This window comes from Marmota marmota, unplaced genomic scaffold (assembly GCF_001458135.2).
Source record: "Marmota marmota marmota unplaced genomic scaffold, marMar, whole genome shotgun sequence".
NCBI lineage: Eukaryota > Metazoa > Chordata > Mammalia > Rodentia > Sciuridae > Marmota > Marmota marmota.
In genome coordinates this window covers 10,462,051-10,484,553 of record NW_025999982.1, presented here as the reverse complement: position 1 = coordinate 10,484,553, position 22,503 = coordinate 10,462,051, and the positions used below count along the sequence as shown (strand labels likewise).

Below are 22,503 nucleotides of genomic sequence, written 5' to 3'. Positions count from 1 at the left end.
TTTAAAAAAAAAAAAAAAAAAAAAAAAAAAAAAAATCATTCAGCTGAACCACTTTAAGTGGTGACCATCTGCATTTTGTTGAGGATGTAGCTCCAAGAGTTCTACTAATATAAATGGACAATTTTAACTCTGTAGACCCATGATTTTGGCAACATGTGGATCTACAGAAATATCCCAATGTACTCAAATTATCAATTCTCTCCCTCCATCCTATACTTTAAAAAAAGCCAATTACATGCTAGGAAGATGATATTCATCAGACAACAAGCATTTCATTAATGAAGCAGACCATCTGGAATTTACCTGGCAGTGCCCACTGCCATAAGAATTGGTTGGGGCCAGCAAGATTGGAAAATACCCAAGGACTTCAGGTTTCTGGTCTGACATTTAAGGAAGTTTCACAGGTCTTTATTCTAACAGCTAAAGGCTAAACAAACTGAAAAGTCAAGGATTCTCCCCAGAGGGCTGGGAATATAGCTCAGTTGGTAGAGTGCTTGCTTTGCATGTACAAGGATCTGGGTTCAATCCCCAGCACCAAAAAAAAAAGAAGAAAAAAAAAAAGAATTCTAGATCTGTCAAAGGAGTGAGGCCATAGGGCAAACCACTGCCATGTACAACAGGGCAACAAACAGGCGGACAGAGACGGAGAGTCACAATCTACCAGGTCAGAAACCAGGGAAAGGGCTGTAACTAACGAACTGCTGGAGGCTCAGCGTGGCCTGCCTGAAAGATACAAACTCCAGGGGGACCTAGTCAGAGGGGACCCTCACACTTTTGTGAGTTTTACCTCCAGGAGTTCTACCAGGTCCTCATAGTGAATATCGGAGAAAAATCTCCTCGTGCTTCCTGCAGGGGGAGGGAAAAGGAAGCATTTTGAAATATGCCAGAGCATTCTGTTCTTAACAAGGCCTGCCCTAGGAGACACTATTTTCAAAAAGCCTAATCTGATGGGGTTAATTCAGAGGAAGAGAAATAACCAACTTCTAGCTTTTTATGCAGAACAAGAAGAAATATCCAATTCTAGCCCCCAATATTCATGTACTGGAATCTTAATCTGTAATATAACAGTATTGATAGTTGGGACCTTTAAGAGGTGATTAGGTCATGAGGGCTTTGCCCTCAAGAATGCCATTATCTGGGCATGGGAGTGCACACCTGTACTCCCACCTAGTAGGGAAACTGAGGTGGGAGGATTGCTTGAGCCAAGTGAGATTGAGACCAGCCTTGGCAACACAACAGGATATGAGCTCAGAAAATATTCTGCAGGAGTATGTTCTTTACAAAAGAATGTCAGTCCCCTTCCTGAAATTGTGCATTCAATCTCTTGCCCTCCCACCCATTTGCTATAGAATGATGTAATAAGAACGTCTTCACCAGAAGCTGGCCTTGACCTTGGACTTTTTAGTCTTGAAAACTGAGAGGAAATAAATTTCTATTCTTTATAAATCACCCACTCTTGGTATTTTATTACAGTAGCCCAAAATGGACTAAAACACACAATTGACCCAGAGAAGTGGAGTACTACTGTGAAAAGTGCCTGAAAATGTCAAAGTGGCTTTAGAACTGAATAATGGGACAGAAGCTGAAGATTTTGGAGGAGTAAACTAGAAAAAAAAACCTCTATTGCCATAATGGGAATGTTAATTTTGCTGAGATAGGAAGAAGGGCCCTTCTAGGAAATTCTGAATCTTCTTAGAGATTATGTAAGTGGTCAAGACCAATAATGCTGGTAGAAACAAGGACAACAAGGGAAAGTCTCATGAGATCTTGGACAAAAATGAGAAACCAGGTACTGGAAACTAGAATAAAGGTCATGGTTGTTATAAAGTAGCAAAAGAACTTGGCTGATTGTATCCATGCCTGAAGGCTTTAGAGAAGGCAGAGTTTAAGAGCAATGAACTAGGATATTTGGAGGAAGACATTTCTAAGCAAAATATTAAAGAATCTATGTTGCTTCTTTTAATTGTGCATAGCAAAAATGAGAGAAGAAAGAAATAAAAGATTAAATTAATAATTAAAAGGGAAGCATGATGTAAAAATTTGGAAAATGTTCAGCCTGGCCTTGTAAAGAACAAAAAATTGTTGTGCAAGGGTACCAGGCCAGAGGCTAGTCATTGAATCAATAGAGGATGAACTTGAAGGAATTTCAGAGACCTTTTTGTTCTTGGTGGTGGTGCTGGGGATGGAACCCAGGGCTCCTGCATGCTAAGCATTCTCTGTCACTGAGCTGCACACCCTACTTCCTCATTTCAAACATCTCTGAGGCTACCCTGCCTATCACAGACCCAGAGCTCTAGGAGGGTAGTGACTTGGTAGTGGTGGGGGAGTAGTGGAATGCCCTCAAAGGCTTGCTGCCCAAGGCTACCTTGGGACTTTGTTCCTGCCTTCCAGTGCAGTACTTCTCTGTTGTCCCAGCAATGGCTCAATCAGGAAGGATATATCTCATGTAGCCACTCTAGAAGGCACAAGTGGTGAGCTTTGGTGGTGTCTATGTGGTGCTAATTCCGGCACCCAGAGTATACAGACTGTGGGTCCAAGCCAGCCTCCACCTAGATTTCAAAGGATGTACTGGATAGCCTGGAAGCCCCAGCTGAAACCTCCCTCCAAGTTTCCAGAACTATAAAGCTACCGGCTGGGAGAGTTGAAGACAAGAGGCTCCAACCCTTGAGAGCTACTTCATGGGCTGAGCCTTGTAAAGTTATAGGTGGGGCTGCCCAAGCCTTAGATGACCCAACTTCTACTCAAGGGTGACAGGAAGAAGCATACAAAGTGATTAAGACTCTTGCAGCTTTAAGGTTTAATGTTGTACTTGTTGGGTTCTGGACTTACTTGGAACCAGTCACCCTTTTCCCTTTTCTATTTCTCTTTTGGAATGGGAATGTCTATTCTATGTCCGTTGTACCACTGTATTTTGGAAGCATATTACTTGTTTAATTTTACAGACTCACAGCTGGAAAGGAATTTGCCTGAGGATGAATCATGCCTTTAGTGTCAGGCATATCTGACTCAGGTAAGGTTCTGCATTTTTCACTTTTAAGTTGGTGCTGGAGTGAGTTAAAAGAGTTTTTGGGCTGTTTGGGATAGAATAAATGTGAGAAGGACATAAATTCTGGGGGCCATGGGGTGGGATTCTTTGGTTTGAATGTCAAAGTTCCCATTCAAAGGGCAATGAGGTCATGAGGGCTTTGTCTTCATGAATGGATTAATGCCACTATTGAGAGAGTGAGTTTTTCACAAAAGGATGACTTTGGCCTCCTTCCATTTCTCATGAGTATTTTCTTGTCCTTCCTCAATTTCTCAAAAGAAATTTTAAAATATTTTTAAGTATTGGAAATGAAAATACAATTTGACAAATTTTGGGGGTGAAGCTGGATGCAGTGGCAGGCACATGCCTGTAATCCCAATTATCTGAGAGGCTGAGACAGGAAGAATGTGAAGTTCGAGGCCAGCCTCCACAACATGGTAAGACCCCTATCATACAAACAAACAAATTGGTAGAATGCAGCAAATGCAGTGATTAGATGGAAAGCTATAGCATTTAATGTATATATTAGAAAAGACAATCTAAAATCAGTCACCTTAAGAAACTATAAAAAGAAGAGAAAAAATCCAAAGAAAGTAGCAGAAAAGAAATAATAAAAATTATAGCAAAAATCAATGAAACTGAAGAAAGGAAACTGACACTGAAAAATCAATGAAATTAAAAGCTGATTCTTTGAAAAGGTCAATAAAATTGGCCTCTAGCCAAGCTAAGAAAAAAGACAGAAGACACAAATTAATCACATTAGAAATGAAAGAGGGGACATCACCTCATATTCCATGGATATTAAAATAATAATAGGATGGGGTGTATAGCTTAGTGGTAGAGTGCTTGACTAACATCTGTGAGGCCCTGGGTTCAATCCCCAGCACCATAAAAAGGAAAAAAAAAATGAATTCATGAATCTGATAACTAAGATGAAATTGACTAATTCCTTGAAAGATATAATCTGCCAAAACTCACATAAGAAATAAGATAATTTTAATAGGCTTATATGCATTAAATAAAGTTAATCAAAATTAACCTCCAAAACAGAAAGCACCATGCTCAAAGGGGTTCATAGGTGAATTCTACCAAATATTTAAGGAAGAAATCTAATTCTCTATAATCTCTTCCAGAAACAAAGGGAAAACTTCATAACTTATTTTATGAGGTCAGCATTACCCTAATACCAAAACCAGAAAAAGATTTTATAAGAACATAAAAATACAGACCAGTATTTCTCTTAAATATAGATGCAAAGATCCTCAACAAAATGTTAGCAAATAAAATTTAGTATCATATAAAAAAGAATGACATATCACGACCAACTGGAACTTATGCAAGACATGCAAAGTTGGCTTATTTAAGAATCAATTTAATGGCTAAGCACAGTGGTGCAGGCCTGTAATCCTAGCTACATGGGAGCCTGAGATAGGAGGATAGCAAGTTTAACGTCAGTCTTAGCAACCTGGTGAAAAAATAAAAAGGAGCTGGGGGTAAAACACTCCTGAGTTCAACCTCCAGTACAAACAAAAAGGGACTCAATTAATATAAACTATCATATAAATAGGCTAAAGAAGCTGGGTATGGTGGTGCACACCTTGTGATCCCAACGGCTTTAGAGACTGAGGCAGGAGGATTGCAAGTTCAAAACTAGCCTCAGCAACTTAGTGAGGCCCTAAGCAACTTAGCAAGACCCTGTGTCAAAATACAGAATATAAAAAAAGGGCTGGGGATGTAGCTTAGTAGTAAAGTGTCCCTGGGCTTAATCTCTGGTACCAAAAATAAGTAGAAAGGAAGGAAGAAACAAAGGAAGGAAGGAAGGAAGGAAGAAGGAGGAAGACGGGCTGGGGATGTGGTTCAGTGGTAGAGCACTTTCCTGGCAAGGGTAAGACCCTGGGCTTGGTCTGTGGTATCACAAAAAAAAAAAAAAAAAAAAAAAAAAAAAAAAGTATGTATCTCAATAGGCTAACAAAGAAAAATCACAAGGTCGTATCAACAGATGCAGAAAAAGTATTTGAGAAAATACAACACTCATTCATGAAAACAAAAACAACAAATGTTAGCAAACTAAGGATAGATGGGAACTCTTCCAACTTGATACAAATATCTACAATAAAAGTTACAGTTAACCTACTTCTTATTATTTTTAGGTGCTTGGGACTGAACCCAGGGCCTTGTGCATGCAAGGCAGGTGCTTTACCACTGAGCTACACCCACAGCCCATCAGGACTTACTTGTTTGTTTTTTGAGATGGCTCTTGATGTGTTGCCCAGGCTGGCCTTGATCTCCTGGGCTCAAGTGATCCTCCTGCCTAAGCATCCAGAGAAGCTGGGACTACAGGCACGTCCCACCATGCCCAGCTAACATATTTAATGGTGAGAAACTTGAAGCTTTCCTGCTAAGATCAAGAACAAAGCAAGAATGTCCCCTCTTACCACTGCTTTCAACATCAACCAGGAAGTTCTAGCTAATGCAATATAAGAAAACAAAACCCACCCGGTTGATTACCTCCAGAGGGTAGTTAAGAGTTAAAATCTATGGAAGGGATACCTTGTCCCCATCTAAAATTGTCAAGCATGCCAATAGAGCAGTTTATTACCCAGAGGGGTATCTTTTTTGTATTTTGATTCAAAAGGGCACTTTCCCTTAACTTATACAAAGGCCTCTGTAAAGAGCAGCAGAGGCCCTAGGAAGCTGCTTCCTTGTGCTGCCTCTGGCCATGGCTAACTAAAGCACTAAAGGTCACATCACACTCTCTGAGAACTGGGGTGAGAGATGGACTTAAAAGGGCAGTGGTTCTCAAATGTGAGTTACATCAAGATTACCCAAGGAGCTTCTGAAAAATGGACTTTCTGGGTTCTAACCACAAAAATTGATTCAGAAATTCAATGTTATGCTTAGGAATTTACAGTTTTTAAAAGCTCTCCAGTTGATTCTGATGCATTGTTAAGTCTTGAAAATCACTGTACTTGCCAGTGACTGTTAAATGCTTTACTTGAAATAATGTAGACAGCTTTGGGTGGTAATTGGTCTAGGAAATTGGTCAGAGAAAATAATAAAGAACAGAGAAGAGGCCATGTTATTCTAAAGGGTCCCAGAGAGCAGGAGAGTCTGGTTTCTGACCCTTATAAAGAATTGTACTAGGGATGGAGTTGTGGCTCAGTGGTACAGTGCTTGCCTAGCATGCGTGAGGCACTGGGTTTGATTCTCATCACCACATAAAAATAAATAAAGGTCCACCAACAACTAATAAATATTTAAAAAAAAAATTGCACTATATTTCCTGGACCTGAGCTTATTCATAGAACATATTCTCATAAACACATCAGGGTATGTTTCTGATAGCTGCAATACTTTTATAAGACATCTGACTATTTACAGTGTTCACACCATTGTGGTGACTACAGGGAAGGCAGCCAAAGGGTACCAATCACAGCCTTTCCCTCTGAAAGTTTACCATCCCAAAAACACACAGGCCCTTGAAACACAACAGATCAGTAGCGTATCAAAATTATGGTATTCAGGATTAGCTGAGCCTCATGACCATCTAGGAAACTTTTCGTCCTCCTAGTCAGTTTTGCTTTGAATACTATTTCATTATCTTCAAGCCTAGGAGAAAGATGAGACTTTCTACTAACAAACTATAAACTGCATGGCCACAGTCATCTTTTCCTTCCCTCTCTTTACGATGGAAGAGGCATATTTCCCATGGTCTACAGAGAATCCTGCCAATGCTCTAGAATGCATGTTTTCCTACCCATCAGCTTTGAAGAAAACTTCAAGTGTTTCCCATTTAAATTTTTTTTCCCCTTGATCCCACACATCCTCATAGCTACTACACCATCCGTAACCTCCATTTCTCTGAAAGGTGCCTATGCTCATTACTTGCATTGCAGTCTGGCTTCTGCGGCTACAATTCCTCGGAAATTGTCTTACCAAGGACACCAGCAGTTTCCAAGTTAGTTGCTAAATCTATTAGAAACCTCCCAGTCCTTATCTCAATGATGCTCTACTCTTCTTCCCTCCCACCTGCACTATTCTCTTTTCTCATCACCCAAGAGTCTGATCCCTCCTGGCTTTACTCTTCCTCACTCTCTTTCTGTGTCCACCCCCTATATGTTAAGATGTTCTGGGGTTTCTCTTCTGGTTGACTATTTTATCTATTGATATACTAACTCTGGTCTACCTCATCTACTCCCACTGCCAGGATTACAATTTATATACTGATCAATCCTATTTTAGCCCATATTTATGTCCTTAAACTTTAGCATATATAGCTATTTGTCATCCAACCTGGTTGTCCTTCAGGAACCTCATACTTGACAACCACATCCCAAACCAAACTCAATAACTTCCACTGAAGTTAAAATCTCTTCCCATTTTTTTTACTTCAGTGAACCTGAGTGTGTCTGTCAGGATCCTGTGTGTCATCCTTATTATTTCCCTGTGGCCAAGCAATCACAAGTTCAGGGGTAAGGCCCTGAAGGAAAGAAAAATTGAGATAAGATGGAAAAGAACACACAGTGGATACCAGTCAGTAAAGGTTTGAACTCACAATGTGCCTGGCCTATTTAGGGGACCATGCTGAATGGAGGGCTTTGACCAGTGAAATCTGACTGCAGGTAGGAACAGGAAGCTCCCAGATGATTTGGTTCAGTCACCAAGCAAATGTTTTAGGAGACTAATGTGGTGTAAATCCATGAAAGAGGATTTATCACCTAGACAATTACTACAGTTGTCTAATTAGGGGATGGTAGGAATGTAGTGGACTGTGGAGATCATCTAGACTGCTGGTTCTCTACCCTGGCTGCAACTGAGAATCACTTGGGGAGCTTTTAGAAAATGCAGAGGAAAGGCATTAACCTTTCCTCCAGGCTGTTTAAATCAGAAGTTACAGGGGTGAGGTTCCGGGATCCATATTTTTTTAAAGCTCCCTGAGTATTCTATTGCTCAGCTAGAGTTCCTCATTTTAGAGAAGAGAAAATCAGGGCTCAGCAAGTTTAAGAGCTTAGCCCACAGAACCACTCACTGGCAGAGCAGAATAAACAACTCACCTCTGACTACTGAGCCAACTCGTTTTTCCAATACATTTCATTCCCTCTTAAAGACTTCCTTAAATCATCCATGCTCTGAACCTCTACCTTCTCTATTATGACATGGGACTAACATCACTACTTATAGAAAGAAGAGGAAAGGTTTAGAAAGAACATGTACAGCTCCAGCACTGTCTCTGTCATTGTTAATAAAATGATTATTTTCACTATTATTGGAAAGAATGGATGTGAGATATTTTCAAAGAAGAATTTTATAAGACTTGGTAATTTATAAAGGTATAGGAGAGTCTGGTGTGGTGATGATACCTATAAGCCCAGAAAATTGGGAGGCTAAGGCAAGAGGATCGCAAGTTTGAGGCTAGCTTCAGCAACTTAGTGAGATCCTGTCTCAAAAATTAAAAAGGACTGAAGATGTGGCTCAGTGGTTAAGTGCCCCTGGGTTCAATCTCAGGCAGCCCCCCGCCCAATCTCAGGCAGTCCCTACCCCCAACCTAGCTCCCTCAAAAAAAGAAAAAATGTAGGAGAAGAAAATAAGAATATCTAGATTTTTTTTGTGTGTGGTGCTGGGGACTGAATTCAGGGATGCTCTACCACTGAGCTACATCCCCAGCCCTTTTTATTTTTATTTGAAACAGAGTCTTTCTAAGTTGTCAAGGCTGGTCTTGAACTTGGCAATCATTGTGCCTCAGCCTCCCAAGGACCTGGGATTACAGATGTGTGCATCACACCCAACAAGAATATTTAGCTTTTGAAATATGTCTGAATATCTGAAATTCCATAGTAAGGCAGGCAGGCGGGGTTGGAGGGAGACAGGGAATTGGGGAGGCGCAGGCGGGGCTGCAGACTTGAGTAGAGAATTTAGCCTTACTCCCTCCTGCACTCCCATACCCACTGTGCTGTAGGTGCTGTAGGCAACATGGGCTCAGCTAATCTCAAAGAATTTTAAATCTATAGATCTAAAGAGTTTTGGATCTGTAATAATGGGTTTACTTTTGTTTGATAGGCTAAACTCTTGTAAGTCACGCTTTAATCATTGACTTTAAATTTTTTAAAAATTTATTTCTTTTAGTTGTACACAATACCTTTGTTTTTTATTTGATTTATCTTTATGTAGTGCTGAGGATTAAACCCAGGGCCTCACACATGCTAGGTGAGTGCTCTACGGCTGAGCCACAACCCCAGCCCACATTAAATTTTTAATCCATTTATGAGAGTGTAAAACCTATAAGTTACTCTCAGCATTAAGACTTAAATTCACTGGGCTCCTTGGAGAATGGGTAAGCCTACAATATCTTGTGCCAAAAAGCAAGAAAGTGCTCAGAGAAGGAGTCATGTACAGAGAAAAAGTACAGAAGCCCACAGGCCTCCATGATCAAATTTGGGACAATTTGAGTATCTAAAAGGAAAGCAATAGATTACAAGACATTCATATATAAAAGAACATATGAACTTTTAGAAATACACATTAAACTCTTACAGATGAACCAGTATGTCAGGATTAGCTTCAAAATAGCACTGCACAGGGGGACAATGGGTAGAGTAGGGGTGAGACAAGAGCAGCCATGGGCTAGTAAGTGCTGTAGCTAATTGAGTGTGGGGCTCATTACACTGTTTTAACTACTCTGTTCATGTTAGAATTTTTCATAATAAAAAAAATTTAAAATGAATGCAAAATTCCTAAAAGCAAATGTGTGAGTTCATAATGTTACTTTAAAAAAAAAAAAAAGAAAGAAAGAAAGGAGAAGAAGAAAAAGCCTTTTTGTATAAGGGATTGAATTCAGGGGCACTTGACATTGAGCCACATCCCCAGCCCTATTTTGTATTTCATTTAGAGACAGGGTTTCACTGAGTTGCTTAGTGCCTTGCTTTTGCTGAGGCTGGCTTTGAACTCGTGATCTCCTGCCTCATGTACCACCACACCTGGTAAAAAAAGATTCTCTTTATGGTAAAATCTCAGTCAATAAATGTAGATAGGGTAGAACAATTTAAAAAAAAATCACCATTTTTGAAACCATCAATTATAATATTTATTGAAGGCCATCAAAGTTGACATAAGGAGGGCATGGTGGCACTGCTTAGCTGCTTGGGAGGCTGGGGCAGGAGAATAGCAAATTCAGTGCCAGACTAATCAATTTAGTGAGATCTTGTCTTAAAATAAAAAATCAAAAGGGCTAGGGCACCCCTGAGTTCAATCCCCAGTACCAGGAAAAAAAAGATGTCTCAGATCCCTGGGACATAAGACACATGATAGTCACTTGGTTTCAAAGCACAATCCTAGAGATCATTTCTTCACAAAAGGAGCAAGTACCTTGAGGAGAAACCGGGCAAGGCATCACCAATATTCAGCATTACCAATAATGGGACAAACTGACATTATGTGTCTTGCCCAAGCTATTATGCCAGAGGGGCTTTAATGAGGAGGAAACAATTAGAAAACTCCCTATTGAGGGCTACTCTACACTATTGATGGGGCTGTTATACACTAAAGAGAGGTGACAACTAAATGAAACCAGTGTTCTCTGATTGGATTCTATAGTGCAAAACTGGCATAGACAACATTACTGGCTCAAATCAAAGAAATCTAATATAAACTACTAATGACTCTAGGTAAGTGGGCTCACTGTATTGTTCCAAATTCCCAAGTGTTTGAAAGTTTTCCCATTACAAAGATAGGGAGGAGACTTAGGTTCATACCCCAAGAAACTGGTTACACTGGTTGTCTGCAAGTAACTGGGTGGCTGGGTAGGCACTTTTCTGTACCATGCGATTTTTAGAATCAAGTTAATATATATTATTAATATTGAAAACAAATAATAATTACATGTAAAAACTTGGCCCTAATATTAGCCCTTTATAGTATTAAAACTTGCTGAATTCAATTTCCTCAAAGAGATAAACACCAAAGGTCTCTGATAATGGTACTTTAGTTCATTGCCATACTTACAATTCATACAAAAATTTACACACAAATTATAAAGTAAGAGTCCCTATTGGTGTTTCAGATGCTGTGGGGGTTGTGATCTACATACTACTCTTCCAATTCATGCCACCTCCAAGGCTATCATCCCTTTCATCAATACACCTGTTCCCCAAAAGTGACAGTGGGAGCACACTTGAATTAATACCACTGGCCTAGTTTCTGGTACTTTTTTGGCATTAAAAAGTCACAAAAAATTACTTTGAAGCTGCCTGTGTAGATTTCTTATTAGCTTTGAACAACTGAAACTTTTGTGAGTATGAGATTTTCCCCCTTTGAAGCATTATTATCTGGCCAAAAAAAAAGGGGGGGGGGAGGACCATACTGTAGCTGATTAGTATAATTAATCATAATAACAATAAAGCAGATCAATACATACTGATAGAAAATGATACTCAAGTGATCGAAAATATCTATGGTATATTACAGATTATATTATATATATATATTCCCCCCCCCCATGTCCTCTGTACAACAAAAGCAGAGGCTATGTCTGGGAAAATAGAAATAACCTAAAAACAGGAGACTTCAGGAAGAAACTGTGGGACTGGAGGGAAGACCTGCTTTTTTTCTGAACTATTTAGCAACTGTTTTACATTTTTACCAACTGCATGGTTTACTTATTTTTAAGAAATGCACCAGGCATGGTTGCTCATGCCTGTAATCCCAGGGGCTTTGGAGGCTGAGGCAGGAGGATCACGAGTTCAAAGCCAGCCTCAGCAACAGCAAGGCGCTAAGCAACTCAGTGAGACCCTATCTCTAAAGAAAATATAAAATAGGGCTGGGGATGTGGCTCAGTGGGTTGAGTGCCCCTGAATTCCTGGTACCAAAATAAATAAATAAATAAGTTTGATAAATGCTGTCTGGGAATCATTTTCTCTGTGAGGGATAAGTTTTTAAAATTAGAAGGAAATTTAGCTAACTTATATCCTGCCACAGGACATTGCAGTTAAGGTTTTGTATACTTTCTCCTAACCAAGTTCTGAGTGTTTCTTAAGTAAGAGTGTTTTCAGTTTTCCAGTTCACTACATTGTCTCTCCTCATCAATTTTCTTATTTGCTTTTTGTGGAACTAGGGATTGAGCCCAGAGGCACTCTTCCACTGAGCCACATCCTCAGCCTTTTTTATTTTGAAATAGGGTTTCACTAAATTGCCAAGCTAGCTTCAAACTTGCCATCCTCCTGCCTCAGTCTCCCCATTCTCTGGGATTAAAGTGTGTACCACCACACCTGGCTTTCTTCAACATTTTTCTAAAAGAGTAAACCATTTTTAAAAATATTTTACAATTACATGTGCATTTATCACTGAAAATTATTTGTAAACCTGTACCCAAATTTATTTGGAAACCTGTTAAATGGCTACATAGTATTTTATCATTTCAAATCATTCCCTTATTATTGGACATACGGGATTTTTAGAAAACTTTCTGCAATTTAAGAGTATCTATGTTATGCTTCATTTTGAATAAGAAAGAAGGGGAAATAAAAAATATGTATGTATCTGCTTATGTGTGTGAAAACAGGAAGAAAAGTGAATTTGGGGGAGGGTGCAAAGTGACAGGGAAGGCAGGCATGGTGGATGTTAAGGTTTAGGTCTGAAATGCCCTCTAAGGACTCATGAGTTGACAGTTTGGTCCCTAATGCAGCAATAATCAGAGGTGAGGGTCTCGGGATGTGACTGAATCACGAGGGATCTGACCTCATTAGTGGACTAATCCATAGATCATTTCCATGGTCTCATAGCTGATGGCATTATTGGGAGATGGTGTAAACCGTAAAAAATGGGGTCTAGTGGAGGAAATAGGTTACTGGGGGCATGCCCAGGAAGAAGGACAGTTCTTGTCCCTAGCCCCTTCATCTTTCTGCTTCCCAGCTACCCTGAGGTGAGCAGCTTTGCTCTGCCAAGTTCTTTCACTGGAATCTTTTCTGCCTTGCCTCAGGCTTAGAAACTACAAATAGAATCAGCTGACTATGGACTCAGGTGTCAGAGACTTTGAGTCAAAATAAATCTTTCTTCCTCTACGATGACTTTTCTCCCAAAGGCAAAAAGCTAACTAACATAGGGGAGGAGGGAGTTCAGTCCAGGTCTATGTTCTGTGCAGCCCCAACTGTGCTGCCATGCTAATGGCTGATGTGTTCCCAGGAATTAAGTAGCCAGGTGTGGTGGGACACTCCTGTAAACCCATTATTCCAGAGGCTGAGGAAGGAAGATTGAAAATTCAAGGTCAGCCTATGCAACTTAGTGAGACTTTGTCTAAAAAAAAAAAAAAAAAGAGAAAAAAAAAATATGCTGGAAATGTAGCTCAGTGGTACAGCACTTTGCCTAGCACATGGTGCAAGGCCCTGGGTTCAATTCCCAGTACCAAAAACAAAAACAAAAACAAAAACAAAAAAACAAACCAAAACAAAACAACAAAACAAAAAACTCCAAAACAATGAACCCAAATAACTTTGAATACAGTATTTTCACTATAAATTCTTAAGCTAAAGACAGCACTATGAAACAATATTGAAGTCTAATTAGTAGATCTATATTCATAATGATGAAAAACATGGATTAACAATTCTAGGGGCTGGGGTTGTGGCTCAGTGGTAGGAATGCTTGCTTAGCAAGTGTGAGGCCCTGGGTTTGACTCTTAGCACCACATACAAAATAAATAAATAAAATAAAAAGTTATAAAAGATATATATTTTTTTAAAAAATAACAATTCTAAAACTACTTACTACAATTCTAGGATTGAGCAAACAAATATATTGTGGACCTGTCTTTATTGCTTTTAGAAAAGGAAGCTACGAGTACAGAAAAGAAAGAGGCTTGAGTGAATCCAGTAGTTGTAGGATATAATTAGAAGTATCAACATAAACTCATAGCTAATAATTATACATTGATAAATACATATGAATATTGAGTATTGCATATGTACAAATAAACGTATTTACCAGTTGAGATGACCTCAGTAGCTTTGAACTTACAGAGTGCTCAGACCTTGCTTTCTAAATATTATTCTCCAGAAGGAGGAGTAAATCTCCTTATAGAAATTGTTGATTCTAGGAAAGGGTCACAGAATTTAAAAGATGAATATGGAACATCTTTTTCTTTTTTTTAATTTTTTATTTTGAGACAGGGTCTTGCTAAGTTGCTAAGGCTGGTCTCAAATTTGCAATCCTCCTGCCTCAGCTTTCCAAGTCGTTGGGATTGCAGGCAAGTACCACCATGCCCAGATAACAGGGAACATTTTGTTTTGCCAGAAATCAAAGTAAGTGCTCAAAGCACCACAGAAACATGTCAGAAAGATCAGCAGCCAATTTGGAGGGGTGCCCATTGGCCAAATTTGTGTTGATTTGAGCCTCAAAATAAATGATTACAACAGTTTATAACTCACTGAGTAAAATCCATGAGTAAGAATCTATGTGCTCAACTGATATAAACAATCAAACATGTAAAGGGAAGAGAAGGAAAAATCTCTTCCTTAGAGTAGAATAGTGATGATATTAACTCTGCCTATCCAAAAGCAAGGTACATCTTTCCATCTTCTAAGGTCTTCTTTGATTTCTTTCTTTAGGGTTCTGTAGTTTTCATTGTATAGATCTTTCACCTCTTTCATTAAGTTGATTCCTAAGTATTTTTTTTTTTTTTGAGCTATTGCAAATGGGGTAGTTTTCCTCATTTCCCTCTCAGAGGATTTTTCACTGTATACAGAAATGCCTTTGATTTATGGGTGTTGATTTTATATCCTGCTACTTTGCTGAATTCATTTACTAGTTCTAGAAGTTTTCTGGTGGAACTTTTTAATTCTGATCAAAATCCCAATGGCATTCCTCATAGAAATAGAAAAAGCAATCATGAAATTCATCTGGAAAAATAAGAGACCCAGAATAGCTAAACCAATCCATAGCAAGAAGAGTGAAGCGGTGGCATCACTATGCCAGACCTTAAACTATACTACAGAGCAATAGTAACAAAAACAGCATGGTATTGGCACCAAAACAGACTGGTAGATGGATGATACAGAATAGAGGACACAGAGACTAACCTACAAAATTATAATTATCTTATATTATATAAAGGTGACAAAAACATGCATTGGAGAAAAGATAGCCTTCAACAAATGGTGCTAGAAAAACTGGAAATCCATATGCAACAAAATGAAATTAAACCCCTATCTTTCACCATGCACAAAATTCAACTCAAAGTGGATCAAGAACCTAGGAATTAAACCAGAGATTCTGTGTCTAATAGAAGAAAAAGTAGGCCCTAATCTTTATCCTGTGGGATTAGGCCCCAACTTCCTTAATAAGACTCCTATAGCACAAGAATTAAAACCAAGAATCAATAAATGGGATGGATTCAAAGTATAAAGTTTCTTCTCAGCAAAAGAAACAATCTGTGAGGTGAATAGAGAGCCTACATCTTGGGAGCAAATTTTTACCCCTCACACATCAGATACAGCACTAATCTCTAGGGTATATAAAGAACTCAAAAAGCTAAGCACCAAAAAAACAAATAATCCAGTTAATAAATGGGCCAAGGACCTGAACAGACACTTCTCAGAAGAGGATATACAATCAATCAAGAAATATATGAAAAAATGATCATCATCTCTAGCAATTAGGGAAATGCAAATCAAAACTACTCTAAGACACCATCTCACTCCAGTCAGAATGGCAGCTATTATGAAGACAAACAATAATATGTGTTGGCAAGGATGTGGGGGAAAAGGCATACTCATACATTGCTGGTGGGACTGCAAATTGGTGAAGCCAATATGGAAAGCAGTATGGAGATTCCTTGGAAACTGGGAATGGAACCACCATTTGACCCAGCTATCCCTCTCCTCGCACTATACTCAAAGGACTTAAAACCAGCATATTACAGGGACACAGCCACATCAATGTTTATAGCAGCACTATTGGGAACTATTGGGATTGGCTAACTTCACTTATCATTATCTTCTCCAATGCCATCCATTTACCTGCAAATGCCATGATTTTATTCTCTTTTACTGCTGAATAATATCCATTCATTATATATAAAATTCTTGAAATTTCTGAATGTGGAAGAGAAAGGCAGTGGAAATGGAGAACTGAGGAGGGTAGAAGCGGGGTATAGAAAAGGGCCTCCTAGCTGGGAAGGAGAGGAGCTGGAAATACAGAATATGCTCCAAATGAGTGGGAACCGAAAGCAGAGGAGTAAAAGGGTCAGTTAATGACAATGAAGGACTGAAGCTGATGATCAGTCCCTTTTAAGAAACTTAATCCTTGTGCGGTGTCACCAATTACCATAGTAATTTACCTGCACAATGGCATGGTAAGAGCAGGCTCAGGTACCTGGTCAAATGAGAATGCCCAGATTCTCTCCCTCTAAGTGCTTCCCTCTAGTGTGGGGCCACTGTTGAGTCCTACTGAATCCCTGAGCCTTTCTGGTTGGCATCCAAGAAGCAGCTAAAACATTCCACCTAGTTCACTGTCAAAGACTGAGTGGCCTGCTATGTGATATATATAAATAATCTAAAATAATCTTTCTTCTTAAATGCCCATAATGCATTTCATCAAGTACGTACAAATATAAATACTGGCCCCTGCTGAGTACTTGCTATCTGCCAAGACTATGCAAATGGTTTGTGGGGATTATCTCATTGAATCCTGCCAATAACACCATGGGATGGTAATGTCGTTATATGCCCATTTCACTGAAGAAGAAAGTTAATTAACTGGCTCCACATCAGAAAATCTAGATTCAGATGCCAAAGTCTGTCTCCAGAAACTCTAAACCAAAATGTTATGCTGGATAAAATATTTTAATCATGAAGATAAAACACAATTGATCATAAACCGAGCATTTTAAGTTAACAAATTGGGAGCCTAAGATAAAAATTATATTTGAGTATGCATTCTATTCTTCCATTCTATAATCTGTCAGACATTTATTTGAAGGAAAAAAAAAAAAGCATTACCTGACAGAAGAACTGTTGCTGGGTTCCTGTTCCAGGTGTGTTACTGAAGGTGCTGGTAGATTTGGAAGAAGAAACTGGAAGACGATGAGACACGCTGACTGGTATTGGAGTCCTGTTTGGCTGGGTCAGCGGGTCTCCCGTAAAGTTTGATCCTGATGCACCAGATTGAACCACAGACCCAAGGCTAGGATGGGCAGTGTTGCCTGAACTAACAGCAGGGAACCGACTAGGTCCTGACATGCTTGTTGCAGAGGGCATGGTAGTGAAGCCTGGTCTTCCTTGGGAAACGCTGCTCTGCCCAGGTGACAGGTGTAATACAGTTGGTGACGCTTGCTGCAAGGGCATCTGCCCACCAACAATCTGAGGAGAGGCATGATTGACTATTACTGGACTTCCAGAGGTGGCGAATGTTTGCCCCGACACTAACTGGACGGCAGTATTCTGGTTGTTTATCATCTGTCCAGAATATGGTTGGTTGGTCCTGAGCATGTTGGAAGAATTCCTATTCAACATGACATGCTCCGAGGCCACTTGGCCAGAAATGAGCTGAGAAGGTTGAGTCTGAAGAAGTTGCCCATTAATGGTCTGGACATGATGTACCGAGTTGGAACTGACGGAAAGGCTTGTAGGTATGAGGAACTGACTTTGGGGTGTATGAGGCTGGCCCATGGGGGAATGAATAACGATACTACCCCCAGTGCTGCTCACTGCCTGTGAGGTGACGGGCTTTCTTGTGTTCTGTTGGTTGACAATGTTCACAGACATGTGTGGACCAACTACTGAGCCCTGGGGTGAGCTTGCAGAGGCAAAAGAGATCCCTTGTTGTACGTGATGCTGCTGAATTCCCAAATTGTTCACATTGTATGTATTTTGCTGACCCATCTGGATAGGCTTTGGCTGTATATTAATTGGGACTTTATTTGAGTTTGGTGCAAGACCCCTTTGTATGATGATGTTATGCACAGGTAAAGATGTTTGAAAATTTGTGCTGTTAAATGGAACGGTAACGGGCTGTGCTACTGGACTGGAACTGGAGTTACCAAACAAAGAGTTGCCATTAGGAGTCTGTCTATGAACCAGAAGCCCTCCACTCACATTTGATGGGGCTTGCTGTCCACTGCCCTTTAATATAATTTGAGATCCATCTAGATTATTAATAGTCATCATGGAAGGTTGATTACCAAATGACCCAATTAATTGTATTTGACCAGAACCACTAATCTGACTGCTATTTGACAAATGCTGGCTGGGAACACTGATCCCCACGTGTTGCATAAAGCCATGTTGCACACCTACTGTATTGCTTGCAAATGATGCACCAACAGGCACGTGAGTCACCCCTATAGGCTGCAGCGTCTGACCTGAGTAATTAGAAACATTAGAAGCCTGAGTAAAGGATGCTGATGAAGAAGGATGAAGCTGAGCTTGTGCAAACTGTTGGCTTGAACCTATACTGGCATCTAAATATGCCTCTTCTGCCAATGTCTGTTCAGTGATATTAGCCTCCTGCAAGGATTTCTGAAGAATGTCAAAAGGTTGGTCCTCACTGAGATCAGGAAGAGGAGAAGACTCAAGTTCATCTTCAAGAAACTGAAGGCTACTTGAAAGTGGCAGTCCATCACTGGGCCCTTCTCCAAGCTGGTTGCTTACACCTTTGAGGGATGATTTAGGATCAGCATTCTGAAAAAATAAGAAGGTATTATATGGCATATCCAGCCTTTGAAAGAAATGCACAAAAATTAATCTCACTTTTGAATACAAATAAAGCATAACAATCTATTTTTCAGGTACAAGTCTTTAAACTACTCACTTTGTTTTCTAAACACTGTAAGTCTATACTTTCATTGCTCTGGTAAATTATTTTGTAGGGAACAGATAAATAACATGAGTGCTGAATAATACCTGTAGTTCAGCTCCATGATTTTGAGATACTGACATAGACTTTAGTTATTTTTATTTTTTTGGAGCTGGGGATAGAACCCAGGCCTTGTGCATGCTAAGTACATGCTCTACCACTGAGCTACACTCCAAGCACCTAAGATTTTATTTTTTTAAAGTGGCTTCCAGGGGCTGGGGTGTGGCTCAGTGGTAGAGCGTTTATCTAGCATGTGTGAGGCACTAGGTTCGATTCTCAGCACCACATATAAATAAAGTGGCTTCCAGTCCAAGGGAGTGGGACTCAAATCTAGAGTTGTTATGTATTAGGAGACAGTTTTTCTTTCTAGTCCTTTGTACCCCAGAAGTCCAAGTGAAGGATGTTATTCTACAAGGGGTCTACAAGGTGTGCCAGCAAGAACAGTCCAGATAAAACAAGGTTCTAACAAAATGAGTGAATGGTCATTGATTTTTTTTTTTCCCTCCTTGGTGGTACTGGTGATTGAACCCAGAGGCATTCTTCTACTGAACTGCATCCCTGACACTTTTTAAATTTTTGTTGAGATAGGTTTGCAAAGGCTATCCTCAAACTTGTGATCCTTCTACCTTAGCCTCCTGAGCAGCTGGGATTACAGGTGTGCACCATACCTAGCCATTTAATTTCTTCAAAGTAATCAACATATTAACATGTTTTTAAAACCACTAATGTTTTTAACAACATTTCTTTAAATTAACAACAACAACAAAAAAACCTAAAAAAAAAAAAAAGAAAAGAAAACTCCACTTAAGTGTTCTTTTTAAAAGTAAAACATTTTATTGGGGCTGGAGTTGTGGCTCAGTGGTAGAGCACTTGCCTAGCATGTGTGAGGCCCTGAGTTCGATTCTCAGCACCGCATTTAAATAAATGACTAAAGATCCATCAACATCTAAAAAAAATATATTTAAAAAAAAGTAAAACATTTTATTTAAGTAAAACATTTACTAAGCTCACTTGTGGGTTAGTTTCTGTCCTCAAGGAGCTATTAGGAAATAGGCATTTTAACTAGAGATAATAGCACATGGTAAGAAGAGAACTGAACACAGTGATAAATAAGACACACTCCACTGTCTAGTAGTCTTTTATGGAACATGCCAAATATTGTAAAAGGAAATAATAAAGAAGCAACAGCCATTTAAAATAAAGTGAAGACAATATGGGTATACACACTACTGAACCGTACACTTGAAAATAGTTCAATGCTTGTGGGTCTCTAGAAAAGAAAAAAAGAAAGAGGGGAACAACAAATAAACAATTATCTTCACTTAATTAAATATAATGAGTATATAGCTATATATTTACTAGGGCAAAAAGAANTGCCTCAGCCTCCTGACTTGCTGGAATTACAGGTGTGCACCTTCAGCCTTCCAAGTAGCTGGAATAACAGGTGTAAACCACCACTCCTGGCTCAAACACAGTAATCTTTTTTTTTTTTTTGGTACCAGGGATTGAACCCAGAGGTACTTAACCACTGAGCCACATCTCCAGCCAATTTTTTTTTTTTTATTTTAATTAGAGACAGGGTCTTGCTGAGTTGCTTAGGACCTCACTAAGTTGCTAAGGCAAGCTTTGAACTTACAATCTTCCTGCCTCAGCCTTCCGAGCCACTGGGATTACAGGTACATGCCTTTGTACCCGGCAAGATGTTTTTGTTTTGCTTTTTATAGTGCTGGGGATCGAACCTAGGGCCTCATGTATGTTAGGCAAGTGCTCTTCAACTAAGCTATGTCATGCCTAGCACCAAGATGACAAATTCTGTTGTATGTATTTACTACAATTAGAGAGAAAGAGAGAGATTGAAAAAGAAAGGGGGGGGAGGTAAAGAGAAAAGTTAAAAACAGAGTATTCAAGAATGAGTATGCCAATTTGCCTTAAACTAAGGTGGTGTTAGGTGCTAAATTATGAGAAGACCTAGATAGAAAAGCTGACTGATTCATTTCACATCCAATTAACAATTGAAATAGGACTAACATATCCACCAGGTCAGGTGGACATCATCTTTGGACTTGGAGAATCATTTGAAAGGAAGTGGGGAAAGCAAGAAAATTTCTGGGTTTGGTGGCACATGTCCATAATCCCAGCTACTCGGGAGGTTGAGGTAGGAGGATCACAAATTTGAGGCCAGCCTGGGCCATTTAGCTAGACCCTACAATCTCGACATAGTAACTATGTATAGTACAAACATGGTAATCTTTTTTTTTTTTTTTTTAATGGTGTTGGGGATTAAACCACTGAGCTACACTACATCCTCTGTCCTTATTAAGTTTTAAAAATTTTTGAGACAGGGTCTTGCTAAGTTGCAGAGGCTGGCCTTGAATTTATGACTCTCTTGCCTCAGCCTCCTGACTTGCTGGAATTACAGGTGTGCACCTTCAGCCTTCCAAGTAGCTGGAATAACAGGTGTAAACCACCACTCCTGGCTCAAACACAGTAATCTTTTTTTTTTTTTTGGTACCAGGGATTGCACCTAGAGGGGCTTAACCACTGAGCCACATCCCCAGTCCTTTTTATATTTTATTTAGAGACAAGGTCCTGATAAATTGCTTAGGGCCTTGCTAAATTGCTGAGGCTGGCTTTGAACTTATGATCCTCCTGCCTCAGCCTCCCAAGTTGCTGGGATTATAGGCATGTATCACCAATGCCTGGCTCATATACCTTGTAATCTGTGACTAAAAGTAAAAAATATGTCAACATAATTCAATAGATTTTCTTCCCATATAAATTACAAAAGACAAAGATTCTGATCATGATACAAAGACAATTAAAACTTCAATTAATGGTGCCTGCCTATAGTCCCAGCTACTCACAAGGCTGAGGAAGGAGGATGACTTGAGACCAGGAGTTTGAGACCAGCCTGGGCAACACAGTGAGACCTCTGTCTCAAACAAAAACAAACAGGGGCTGGGGATGTAGCTTAGTAGTACTTTCCTACAATGTGTAAGAATTTGATCACCAGCACCACAAAAAAACAGACAAAAAAGCCTCCCCCCCACACACAACAAATAAATCTTCAATTCACAAGGCATCCTTGAAACAAAAGTACTTGAGCGTTACATTTTGTTTCCAATACTCACAGTAGAGTTGGCGAAAATTGAATTTGAATTGGCTGCAGAATATCCTGCATTAGTCAAGTCATCGTTACTCTGCAAAGAGGAAATTCAATAAAGAAGTTGCTTCAACTGTGAGAAGGAACAGATTTTTATGTCTATGATGTTCTAGGTAATACTTACAGATTTATTACTAGGTCCATGTAGAAAATAGTTCAATGCTTGTGGGTCTCTAGAAAAGAAAAAAAGAAAGAGGGGAACAACAAATAAACAATTATCTTCACTTAATTAAATATAATGAGTATATAGCTATATATTTACTAGGGCAAAAAGAAAATGACATTAGCCTGAGAAAATCTCCTTATTTTAAGGCCATTTTCTTAGTAATTCTTTGTTTTGTTTTGTTTATTGGCACCAGGAATTGGACCCTAGGGTGCTTTACCATTGAGCTACATCTGCAGCTCTTTTTACTTCTTCTTCTTCTTCTTCTTTTTTTTTGAGACACTAAGTTGCTGAAGCTCTTGCTAAATTGCC

General features: G+C 39.4%; 1 protein-coding gene across 4 annotated transcripts in view; it reads right to left on the bottom strand.

Moving 5' to 3' along the window:
* Bicral (BICRA like chromatin remodeling complex associated protein) overlaps nucleotides 1-22,503 on the bottom strand; it is a 78,382-nt gene that overhangs the window by 19,858 nt on the left and 36,021 nt on the right. For all 4 annotated transcript variants that reach the window (XM_048805327.1, XM_048805326.1, XM_015487740.2 and 1 more), the window contains 3 exons: nucleotides 22,153-22,201; nucleotides 21,997-22,065; nucleotides 17,011-18,690 (listed from right to left, as the gene is read on the bottom strand). In XM_048805327.1, coding sequence (XP_048661284.1) covers nucleotides 17,011-18,690; nucleotides 21,997-22,065; nucleotides 22,153-22,201 — 1,798 coding nt within the window. The remainder of the gene's footprint in view (nucleotides 1-17,010; nucleotides 18,691-21,996; nucleotides 22,066-22,152; nucleotides 22,202-22,503) is intronic.